The 12,526-nt window shown below is 46.6% G+C and overlaps 1 protein-coding gene across 6 annotated transcripts in view; it reads left to right on the forward strand.

Annotated features, from left to right (window-relative positions):
* Nucleotides 1-78: 78 nt before the first annotated feature.
* VRK3 (VRK serine/threonine kinase 3) overlaps nt 79-12,526 on the forward strand; it is a 33,857-nt gene continuing 21,409 nt past the window's right edge. For all 6 annotated transcript variants that reach the window (XR_012509343.1, XM_074371021.1, XM_010947007.3 and 3 more), the window contains exons 1-5: nt 79-233; nt 1,205-1,267; nt 5,601-5,737; nt 6,994-7,143; nt 8,153-8,347. Coding sequence is in view for 5 of the 6 variants with exons in the window: in XM_074371021.1 (XP_074227122.1) it covers nt 94-233; nt 1,205-1,267; nt 5,601-5,737; nt 6,994-7,143; nt 8,153-8,347 (685 nt within the window). In the remaining variant the exon portion in view is untranslated. The remainder of the gene's footprint in view (nt 234-1,204; nt 1,268-5,600; nt 5,738-6,993; nt 7,144-8,152; nt 8,348-12,526) is intronic.

Below are 12,526 nucleotides of genomic sequence, written 5' to 3' on the forward strand. Positions count from 1 at the left end.
CCACAGAAGGTGGAATGGGGTTGGGCGATGAGGGAATAATCCCTCCCCCAGCCTTGAGTCAGAGGGCTGGCCTGCCGCGAAGGTGCCTGGGAAATGGAGTTCCCAGGTAGGCACAGCCCGAGGGCAGTCGGAAGGTCAGTACAGGCTGCGCGGGCGCAGTCATCCCTCGGGGGAGAGGATGCGCGCGCAGCGCCTCCAGCCCAAGCGGAAGTTTCCGCGGGGCAACTGAGAAGGTGAGTCCCACTTTTGCTTAAGGCCCCGAGGGTTTGGCTGCAAATATCTGGTTCCCGCTCCGCTTACCAAATCTAGAGGTGAGGGAAAGGCCAGGTGGAGCAGGGGGAGGCCTCCTGATACCCTAGCCACAGTTCGGTCGTGGTGCCTGTGACGTCAGGACGACCCTTTGTGGGAGACAAAGCTCCCGGGAGGTGGGGTCGGAGGTTGGGATGAGAGAAGCTTCTGGTCACCGGGATAACTGGCCTACCCAACCTGTCCCAAGCCCCTTTGGGGGCTCTTGGTGGTGGGCGTGGCTATGACGGAGACAGGCGGAGCTAATGAGGAATTTGACAGACGCCCCGCCTTGGTATCGCGTCATCCCTTTTTCCTGCGGAGGGCGGGGCCGAGGCGAATCGCGTCACCTAGACAATTATCCCTCTTACGCTTAAGTGGAGTCTAGTCCTTAGCTCTTTTGCTGTGCTGTCTCTCAGGACCTTACAGGAGGGACACAGTACTGAACACATAGCAGATGTTCAGTATATGTTTGTTGAATAAATAAATGGATGAATAAATGATAAAGATTGGCCTGACCTTTGGAGCCTTGGTTTTAAGTCCTGAACTAGTCATGTGACCTTGGGCCGATAACTTTAACACTCTGAGACTACCGTCTTTTTTCCATCCGTATTTATTGAGAGTTTACTCTAGCACTACCTACACCTGACCTATTAAACAGTCACTTGCTTGTTTGTTTATTAAACGTCTTCACCCACTAGAATGTGAGCTTTGTCAGGTCAGGAGCCTTGTTTGTTTCCTTTGCTGCTGTATCGCCTTAGTTGGCACATATTAGGAGTGCAGTGAATAATTACTGAATGAGTGAATGAACTTAGCACATGCTGGCTACATTGCCATTGCGGAATAAACATTAGCCGTTATCTTTTACTTACATGTAAAGAGAGCCTGAGTCAGCCTCTCCACCTTTATTCACTTACAGGACACTGTTAAGATGGAGTTTCCAGCCCAGTGAATCTGAGGGCCTGACCGTGACCCCACAAAGGTACCAGTCCCCTCGGGTACATGCCCCTTAAGGCCATTTCCCCACCAACAGCCTGCTCCTGCTCCATCTCCTCTGGGTGACTGCTCTCAGATTTCACTCCCAAGAGGAAAGTTATCATGGACATCGGAGTGATCCAGGTGCTTGCCTCCTCCTGGAGGCCATCTTTAGCCACCAGTATTTGTCACCCAGGGAAATTCCACTTGAAGCAAAGACACTTAAAATTATCACAAGTTTTCACACTTTTATTTACATAAGTCACCTAGCAAAGTCTTAAGTGTATTAGTCAGACTAGGCTAGACTCTGCTGCGGTAGCAGTGACCCCAAAATCTCTGTGGCATAACCCAAACCCAAGTTTCTCACTAATGCAAAGTCTGGAAGATCTCTCCAGGGTCACCATCCTTAGACAATTTTGATCCTGTGGCTTGAACATCAAAACAAGGGCTTCAGGTTTGTCATGGCCTAAAGGGAGAGAGAAGCAGTATTGAGTCCTCTAGCTTAACAAAAATGCTCACCGGTTTTATACCTTTGAAAAGCTAGAGATGTCCATTTAAATGTTGTTACCAGGACAACAAACTATTAAAGTTCCATGACCAATCAGAATTACAACCTGCTTAGAGACTGAAGGGTACTTGGCAACAGTTTCATAATCAAGTGTCTAACACGACTTGGGTAAAAAAACAGAAGGGCGGTTTTGTGCCACAGCATGGTTTCTGCTCCTCTTTGGGCCCAGCAGAAGAGGAACCCTTGTCTCCTCTGGTTGAGATTTCTTTCCCTAGCTGTTTCGATGGCCTAGGTTTTTCAAAGGCGAGCACTGAATTCCATGAGTCAGCACCAAGAGGAAATGGAGAGACCCAAGAGGCTCAGAACTTAGGACATGGAAAGAGAAAAGGGAGGGATAGAAATATTAGCAAATGGGGAGATGGTGGGCAGGATGCCAGGCATGATGGCATGATAGGGTAATAGCCACCACTGAGATAAAAGGGTTTCTGGTGCTCACTTTGGCTGCACATATACAAAAACTGGAACGATAACAGAGAAGGTTAGCCAAAAAAAAGCTTTCTGTGGTCCAAGCCCTGTTCTCAGCAGTTGATAGAAATGTACTCCATTTAGGCCTCCAACCACTCTGTCAAATAAGGACTATTAAAAGCCCCATTTTAGCAGGGAGGTTATAGCTCAGTGGTAGAGCGCGTGCTTAGTATGCAGGAGGTCCTGGGTTTAATCCGCAGTACCTCCATTAAAAAAAAAAGTCAAACTCATAGTAACAGGAAGTAGAATGGTACTTACCAGGGGCTGTGGGGGAGAAGAGGTGATAGTCATCAAAGGGTATAGACTCCCTACTTTAAGATAAGTAAGTTCTGGAGATTTAATAGCATGGCAGCTATTAGTAAATAATAACATACTTGAAATTTACTGAGAGGGTAGATCTCAAGTGTTCTCACCACACACACAAAAAAGTCATAGCAATGATGGTTGTTATGATTGTTATGTTAATGTGTTAGATTGTGGTACGCCTTTGATAATCCTTTCGTAATATATCCTGTTAACCAAAATTTCAGAAACAGAGACCTGATTGAAATAAAGAGGAATTTATTTGGGGCTTGTTAGGATTACAGCCCAGGAGACACAGACTCAAGAAGCACTTGAGTTGTGTTGCACTGGACTACAAACAGAGAACGCTTATAAAGGCAAAAACTGCAAGCCCATGGTTAGTTACATGAGTTATTTAGCAAGAATTATAATTGGAGCTGGCAGGAAGTAAGGGTGTTTGTTAAACAAGGATCCATTGGTGTTTGAAGTGGTTGCTTAGTTACAAGGGAGAACAACCTTAAGACCCAAGATTCCAGGTAGAAGGTGTTGTTTTCAAAACAGCTGGTGTCCTTGGGTTAGGTATAGTTCACAGAAAGTCCAGGTTCTCAGTGGTGCAGGGATGTGTCTGAGACCAGGTCCTCAATGGCCACACAACTCCATTTTTGTAGGCCTGAACTATGATCATTCCATTATAATCCCAATTTGTCATATATGTATGTGTGTGTGTGTGTTTATATATGTATGTATTTATTTTAACAGAGGTACTGGGCATTGAGCCCAGGACTTCGTGCATGCTAAGCATGTGCTCTACCACTGAACTCTACCCTCCCCCTAAAACAACTTGTGCACTTTAAATATAGACAGTTGTTATTTGTCAAAGGTAAATAAATGAAAAGATCTTTGTCTTGCAAGGTAACGTGAAGTCACAAGCTCAAGTTTCCTTTGACTTCTATTTTGATACCCCAGCTTATCATTGGCACTGTACACTATGTCTTAGAATAAAGACCAAATAAAATAATTTTATTTTTTCTTTTGCTATTTAAAGTATGTTCACTTTCAAATGCCTGTTGCCCTGTCATCTTTGCCAAGTTTCTCTGCCTCACTGGTTAACTAGTTTAATACTGCTCTTATGAGCTGAATTATGTCCTATGAAAATTTGTATATGGAAACCCTAACCCTGAGGAGCTCAGAATGTGTCCATATTTGGAGATAGGGCCTTCAAAGAGGTAATTAAAATGAGGTCTTTAAGGTGGTCCTGCTGTGGCCTGAGTGTTTGTGTTCCCCCTCAAATTCATACGTTGAAATGAAATGCCCAGTGCGATGATATTAACAGATGGGGCCTTTGGGAGGTGGGTAGATTGTGAGGGTGGATCCCTCATGAGTGGGTAGTATTCTTATAAAAGAGACCCAGAGATCTCTGCAACCCCTTCCTCCATTTGAGAATATAATGTGAAGTTGTCAGTCTGCAGCCCAGGAGAGGGCCTTTACCAGAACACAACCATGGTGACACCTTGATCTTGGGCTTCCCAGTCTCCAAAACTGTGAGAAATAAGTTTCTGTTGTTTTTAAGTCACCCAGTCTGTGATATTTTATCATAGCCACCCAAACAGACTAAGACAGGCTCTAATCCAGTGTGACTGGTGTCCTTCAAAGAAGAGATTAGAACACAGACAGAGGGACAACCATGTGAGGACAAAGTGAGAAGGCGGCTCTCTGCAAGTCAAGGAGAGTGGCCTCAGAAGAAATTAAACTTGCTGGTACCTTGAACTTGGACTTCTAGCCTCCCAAATTGTGAGAAAATGATTCCTGGGGTCTTTTTTTCCCTTGATCTTTTTTTTTTTAATGGAGGGACTGGGGATTGAACCCAGGACCTTGTCCATGCTAAGCACGCACTCTACCACTGAGCTCTACCCTCCCCACAATTCCTGTTGTTTAAGCCTCCTTCTGTCTGTGTTCTAATCCCTTCTTCTTTTAAGGACACCATATCGGATTAGGGCCTGTCTTAGGCTGTTTGAGCAGCTATAATAAAATATCACAGACTGGGTGGCTTAAAAACAACAGAAACTTATTTCTCACTGTTCCAGAGACTGGGAAGTCCAAGATCAAGGTGGCGGTTTCTCACGGTTTTAGTTGTGGCTACCCAAGCAAATGAATGCATCTGTTGCATCCACATTTGTCCTAGGCTCTGTGTGTGATTTTGGTTTTGGTTTTTTTAAGTATTAGGAAATATTCCAGAAGTACACAAGGCTTAGAGGATAACATAGTGAACACCCATTATCTCACTAAGTTAGTCAGGATAGGTATAGGCTGTGCTGCAGTAACAAATAAACCCTGAAATCTTGGTGGCTTCATACAGCATCAGTTGATTTGCAGATCATGAGATTGTGATGTAGACCCAGCAGCTCCCCTTCATCTTGTCCCTATGTCACCTGGAGTACGTGGCCATCTGGGCCATCCCTGCAGAGGACAGGTGGACAGAGGAGGTACTGAGGCTCTTAACCGTCTCAGTCAGGAAATGACTTCCACCCACAGCCCATTGGCCAGAACTAGTCATGTGGCCCCAGTCTCACTGCAAGGGACCCTAGGAAATCAAAGGGAGCATGTGGATTTTTGGTGAGCACTAATAGACTCGTCTCCATCACGTGGTTCAAGAAATGAACATCACAAGTGCAATTGAAAACCCTCTATGTTTCTGTGATCGGAGCAGTTCTCCTGCATAACTTAACTTTGACCTCAAAGCATTCCCATATCTCTTGTGAGGTCTACAGTTTCACTTTGCATTTGTTCTGTTTTATACCTGCCCTAGACTGTTAGGGAGAGGCAAGTGGCTAGAGGTTGGACACAGTGGGCAGAAACTCATTTTACAAGTGGCCAGTTTCCAAGAGAGTATATTCCAAGTGTGATAATCTTTCTTCCTTTTGCAATCTTGTCACCGTGGGGGATTCAGGTGACTACTTGTCAGCAGTAGATTAAGTTTTTCTTTCAGCTTCCTGTTCCCTTCCCTACCCCCACATGTGTCTTCTAGCATGATCTTCTGTCCAGACTGTGGCAAAAGTATTGAAGCAACGTTCAAATTCTGCCCCTACTGCGGAAAACCTGTGCCTACGGATGAGCATGTGGGGTCCCAGGCCTTTGTCAGACCTCTTATGTCATCCTTCCGAGGTAAGAACCAGGGCTTTGGGTCATTCCTCAGATGTGGGGTGATGTGGGTGTGTGTGTGCATTTGGGGAGAGAGGACAGATGCCTTTGCAGCCTGCCTGACCCTGAGTGGATACCAGAGAACCCCGGAGCTCAGGCTTGCTCTGTATTCAGTTTCTTGGCATCTTATCAGGCTTCTGGCTCTAAAGTTGACAACTCACATTTCTGTTTCCAGCCTGGACTCCTCCCCTGAAATTCACATTTACGTACATCATACTGCCTGCTTGACATCTGCTGAATTTCCCATATGTGTCTCCACATGCCCAGAACAAAGCTTCTGATATAACTGCTGACCTGCACCCCTCTAAATCTGCTCCTTTCAAAGACTTACCCATTGTCCCACAACTTCCTAGCAGATCTCATCAGCTCTCCCTTTAAAAATCAATACTGGGGGAAAAAAAATCAGCACCAGGTGTAAGGGTATATAGCTCAGCAGTAGAGCATGTGCTAGCATGCGCGAGGTCCTGGGTTCAATCCCTAGCACCTCCATTAGAAAAACTAAACACATAAATAAGCCTAACTACCTCTCCCCACAAAGTAAATAAATAAATAAAAATAAACTGCCCTTCTAAACAAATTTTTGCAAAAGATTTTAAAATAAATAAATAACAATTTTAAAATAAATAAATAAATAAATAAAAATAAAGATACCAGGAGACAAGCCATTGTCAGGAGAAACAGCAAACTATAGAATCAGACCAGCAATGACCAGAGACCTTGGAATGAATAGATGAGAATATGTACTGAGCACATTTACCATGTTTATAGAAATAAAAGAAGAAATTGAAAATATAACAAAGGAACAAAAGTTAGTTAGAACTGACCAGGCAGATTTTAAAAGTAACCAGATAAAATCTATGATAAGAAAAACAAAAATCATCATCACAGTCAGAAACTCGTTGGATGGTTTAAACTGCTAGACTAGACACAGCTGAAGGGAGAATAATGAACTGGAAGATAGATCTGAAGAAATTACCTGGAGACGCACACACATAGTGACAAAGTGCTTAGTGGCTATAAAAGAGAAGCTAAGACTCATGAAGGAAAGAAGAACTAAAATGAAGAAATGATTTGCTTAGCTATTTAGTGACAGAGAAGCAAGACTTGGCTGTGAGGGTCAAAGGGAAGAGTGGTTGAATATGACCTCACGGTTTCTGGTTTAATGGTTCCTGGAAAGGACCTTTGTAACTCCAGTCTGCATTCGGTCTTCCTGTCTCTAGGCTCAAGCAGAAAGAGCAGCACCAGTTCTGAAATCTCTCCCAAGAAAGTGAAGTGGTCCAGCTGTGCTGCCTCTCCCCGCTCATCCCTCCTCTCAGACGGTGACAGTTCTGGATCTGAAGATGCCTTGAGTAGCAGTGGGAAAACTAAAGGTGAGAGTTATGCTCAACCTGGCCTGACTCTCCATGGGGAAAAGGCAGGTCATCTGATAGCATCTGAGGCATCATTCGTTTGCTCAGGTGTCACCTACCCCTGCCTGGACCCTCATCCCAGCCTCCTTCCCCACCTGTCAGCCTGCAGGCTCCCCTTCCAGTCCTCTCCACGGCCAGAGCTGACCTTGCGCCTCCCTACTGAGAGCTCCCTCCCATCCCCATCCCCTCACTTGCTGGACTGAGAGTCCCTCGTGAACTGGGAGCAGGTGGACTCATCTGTGTACACCCCATGCCAGCCAGTGACCACAGGAGGTGTGAGGACCGTGTGCCTGTCTCCTTCCCACTGGGTCCTTGGCCCTGAAGTCACAGCCCTTGGTGTCTCCTCTGTGTCCCTTGTTATCCTCTGGGCCCCACTGCCCCCTTGCCACCATGTGCCCTGGGTGGATGGTGGGTGGGAGGTATGGAGTCGTTATATCTTTCCTGTGAACCTGTCTGTCTCCTCACCACCCAACCCCCATTCTCTTGCCAGTCTAGGAGCCCCTCAGTCCCACAAATTTCTGCTCCCTCTTCCTACTCAGCACAAGGCCAAGGCCAGGTCCTATTTTAGGATGACTGTCTGGAATGTCTTTTTTCCCCTCCCTGGTAAACTCTTCATCCAGCAAGACCCAACTCCAATGTCCCCTTCTCCACAAAGCCTCCCTTGACTTCTGCAGGCACAGTCAGTCATTTTCTCAGATCCCCCTGTACTGCCCCATCTCTGACTCAGTTCTGACCAGCAGTGTCCAGATCAGATTCCCCCACCAAAATCAGGCTCCCGAGGACAAGACCTGGGTCTGACTCACATTCAGGGTACACCCCTAGCTATGACACACAGGACCTGGTCCATGAAAGGTCCCTGGGAGCACTTGCTGAATGAACAAATGGATCCATGAACAGTATTAGTATTGTCTGATGACCCATTTCCTCTCTCAGATGCCACTTTTTCTTTATCCTGACTATCCTCCTGCAGGGTGCTGGAGCAGATCCCCCACCCCGCGTAGCAGCCCACAGACAACCAGGCGAAGCCCTCAGACCCTGAAGCGGAGCCGAGTGACCACCTCGCTCCAGGCTTTGCCAGCAGGGACGGTGCTGATGGACAAGAGCGGGCATCACTGGAAGCTGGGATCCGTCCAGACCAGGGACGACCAGGGCATTCTCTATGAAGGTACCCTCTGTCCACAGGTGGACAGGTGCAAGGTCAGGGCAAAGGAGGAGGGAACCCCGGTCCAAGGATGGAAGTGGAAGCCGTACCCCAGCTACCGGCCCACCTCGAGGCGGCTTTCTCATAGATTTGGGACTGCAAACCTCCCCACCTGCCAGGGCCAGGCAGGTAGAGTAAATGAGTGAAAGAGGCTGGGAGTAAGGCAATTGGGAGTGGTGGGGACTGTAGCCAAGCAGAGAGCATGCACCCTGTGTAAAGAGGACAATCTTCTTCAGCACCCCCTACTCTTTTCACATGGAGTGCGGGCCTAGTGTGGATAGAGGGCAAGGACAGTGATGACCTATGACTCTTTTGTCTGCCCTGTGGCCATAGGACGGACTCTCCCCCCAAATTTAGTTTGAATGTTGAGACCAATGCTGTCCCACACACACTGAGAAGACACGAAAGGTGTATTGCATGCGGAATTGAAGTCTCTGGGGAGAGCAGCTCTGAAATGCTCTAAGAGAACAAGGAAAGGCCTCTGACCTGGGTTTTTATTGTGCTTAAGGGGTGAGGCCCAGGAGAGGGGTCCAGATGGGCCAGGGCCTCACTAGGTTTGAATCTCCTGCTGGTTTTAATGGACCTAACATTTCCTGAGGGCTTATTTCAGGCCAGGCCCTATTCTAAGCACTTGATGGTGTTTTGTGAAGTTCCTTGCAGGCATGCATTTATTTAGTTAGTGATTGATTGATTGATTGATTGTTAGAGGAGGTACTGGGGGATTGAACCCAGGACCTTGTGCGTGCTAAGCAGGCACTCTACCACTGAGCTCTGCCCCCTCTTTGCATTGCTTTGAGATAAAATTCATATAATGTAAAATTCACCATTTTAAAGTCTACAGTTCAGTGGGTTTGAGTAGATTCACAATGGTGTGCAACCGTCACCACCACCTAGTTCCAGAACATTTCCATCACCCTAAATGGAAGCCCTGTACCTTTAGCAGTGACTCCCCATTCCCCCGCCCCCAGCCCCAGGCAACCACCAATCTGCTGTCTGTCTCTATGGATTTGCCTGTTCTGGACACTTCAGGTATATGGAGCGATACGCTACATGGGCTTTTGTGTCTGGTCGTTCCCTCAGCATGGTGGTTTAAGGTCCATCCATGTTGTCACCTTTGTCAGAACTTCCTTCTGTTTTATGACTGAGTAATATCCCAGGGTGTGTATAAATCACATCTGGTTGACCCATTTATCAATTGGTGGACATTTGGATCGTGTCCACTTTGAGTCATGATGAACAAGGCTGCTGTGAACATTTGTGTACAAACACTCATGCATTTACCTTATGCTTCTTAAACTCATTTAATTCTCATGACATCCTCATGACGTCAGCACGGTCATCATCCCCGTTTTCTAGATGAGGAAGATGAAACCAGAGGTGTTAATAACTAGCCGGGAATTGGGCTCCAGAGAGCTTCCAGATTTTCCAGAAAAGCAGAAACCTGGATTTTAATGGGTAGTCTTTGATTTGGAAGCACCAGCCGTCCAGACACACGTGCAGGCAGTTTGGGGCCTCTGGCCGGCCATCCCACCTTAGAGCCTGAACAGCAGGAGGGCAGCCCACTTCTGAGACAGACCCAGGTGGAGGCGGGCCCTGGCTGCAGCACAGCGAGTGAGGTGGGCAAGCACCTCTGCCTCGATGTCCCCGCTGGAGAAGTGAGAGATGGTGCCCTGCCTGCCTCCTCGGGCTCTTGGTCCCAAACGGTGAGAGGGAATGGAGGCGAACAGCCTGGGAAACCGTAAAGGGATCTCCTCAGACAGAGTAGGTGGTGTTAGTCATGGAGGGACCAAGGGGCAAGGGAGGAGAGCATGAAGGAGCAGTGGCGGCGCTCACTCTGCGCCTGGCGCTCTGTGTGCTGACCAGACATGTTTGGAGGGAGACACTTATGTTACCCCATCTTAGGGCTGCAGCACAGAGAAGGGAAGCCACTCATCCAAGGTCACACAGCCTGGAAGTGGCAGAGCTGGGATTTGAACCTAGATGGTCTGGCTTCGCAACAATTACACTGCAAGAGAGGGAGGGAGAAGAAAGGAATTGGGGTGAGAAAGAATGAGAGGAAGAGTAGAGGGAGGAGATAGGGGGAGGGGAGCGGGGCTGCATGTGGATGTGCCTCAGGGCCGCATTACCTCAGGGCAACTTGACTCCTGCCCGTATATATATATATATGCATGACTGAAATGTTATGCTGTACACCAAAAATTGACATATTGTAACGGACTACACTTCAATTAAAAAAAAGAAAAAATTTTTAAATAAAAATTTAAAAAAGAAGATGTGGAGAGCTTCACATCCTGTAGTTTAAAATAGTAACAGTAAAACAGCAGCAACCAGAAGGGTGATTTTTATTACAGCAGCTGACACTTTTAGCTCTGGGCCCCTGCTAAGTTCTTTTTTTTTTAAATTAGGACTTTTATTATTATTATTATTATTATTATTATTATTATTATTATTATTATTATTATTATTAAAGTATAGTTGATTTACAGTGTTGTGTTAGTGTCTGGTGTACAGCATAGTGATTTAGTTATATATATATTCTTTTCCATTATGGTTTATTATAGTATATTGAATATAGTTCCCTGTGCTCTACAGTAGAACCTTGTTTATCTATTTTGTATATAGTACTTTGCATCTGCTAATCCTAAACTCCTCTAATTTATCCTTTCCGCATCCCTTCCCCTTTAGTAACCATCTTTGTTTTCTATATCTGTGAGTCTGTTCCTATTTTGTAAATAAGTTCATTTGTATCATATTAGATTCCACACATAAGGGATATCATATGGTATTTGTCTTTGACTTACTTCGCTTAGTATGATAATCTCTGGGTCCATCTATGTTGCTGCAAATGGCATTATTTCATTCTTTTTTATGGCTGACTAGTGTTCCATTGTATGTCTACACCATATCTTCATCCAGTCATCTGTAGATGGACATTTAGGTTGATTCCATATCTTGGCTATTGTAAACAGTGCTGTTATGAACACTGAGGTGCGTGTATCTTTTCAAATTACAGTTTTCTCTGGATATATGCCCAGGAGTGGGACCCACTAAGTTCTTTACATCTGTTAACTCATTTCCATAACAGCTCTAGGAGTTGGCACTCTCTCTTCCCTTGTCGAACACTGGATTAGAACGTCATCCTCCCTGGGCTCCCTGGCACAGTTTGGGAGAACCATGATCAAGGCAACCGTAGAAATCCCTGCCACTGCTCATTGCAATGTGTGGGAAGAGCTGCTTGTGAGAAGCAGCTGGGGTTCAAGTCCCAGCCTGCCCTCTGGGTCTTTGTCCTCGTGGATCGAGGTTTGGGGCTTATGTCATTTCCTGTGGCCAACGTCACAAATTACCACAAACTCAGTGGCTTAAGACAGCACACATTTATTCTGTTAGAGTTGTAGAGGTCACAACTGTGAAATCAGCCTCATGGGGCTAAAGTTAAGTTGTCCTTCTGGAGGCTTCAGGGGAGAATCTGTTTCCTTCCTGGTCCTGCTCTTAGAGGCTGCCTGTTTTCCTCAGCTCGTGGCCGCTTCCTGCATCCTCAAAGCACATCACCGTGGTCTTAGCTTCCAGCATCACACCCCCTTCTCTTCTGTGGTCAGATCTCTCCCTGCCTCTCCCTGCCTCTCCCTTTATAAGGACCCTTGGGATTACACTAGGGCCCCCTGGATCGCTCAGGACAGTCCCCACATCTCAGGACCCTGAATTTTATCACACCTGCAAAGACCTACCATAGTTCTCTCCACATGTAGTCCCTTAACACACCTGGTGTGTTCCTCCCAACGGCAGCCGTGAGCTTCTCCCTCTTCCTCAGTTTCAGCTGCTCTAGGCATGGGCTGTTTAGCAGCATTCTTGGCCTTTTTTACCCACTAGATGCCAGTAGCACCCATCCCCTCTCCCAGGCGTGACAACCAGGACTGTCTCCAGACATTGCCAAATGCCCACTGGTGAAGGCAGAACCGCCCACAGTTGAGAACCCCGGAGTTAAGCTATCCCAGACCTGCCCTCCGAAGATAGACTGTCAGCTGGTACCTGTCAGGTGGAATCACTGTCCTTTAATGAAGCGCCTTTCAGCTGTGCCCACAACACAGAGGCTGGGCCAGAGACAGGCAGGCCCAACAGAGTCACAGCCTGGGCAGAGACTCAGAG

Source organism: Camelus bactrianus, chromosome 9 (assembly GCF_048773025.1).
Source record: "Camelus bactrianus isolate YW-2024 breed Bactrian camel chromosome 9, ASM4877302v1, whole genome shotgun sequence".
Classification (NCBI taxonomy): domain Eukaryota; kingdom Metazoa; phylum Chordata; class Mammalia; order Artiodactyla; family Camelidae; genus Camelus; species Camelus bactrianus.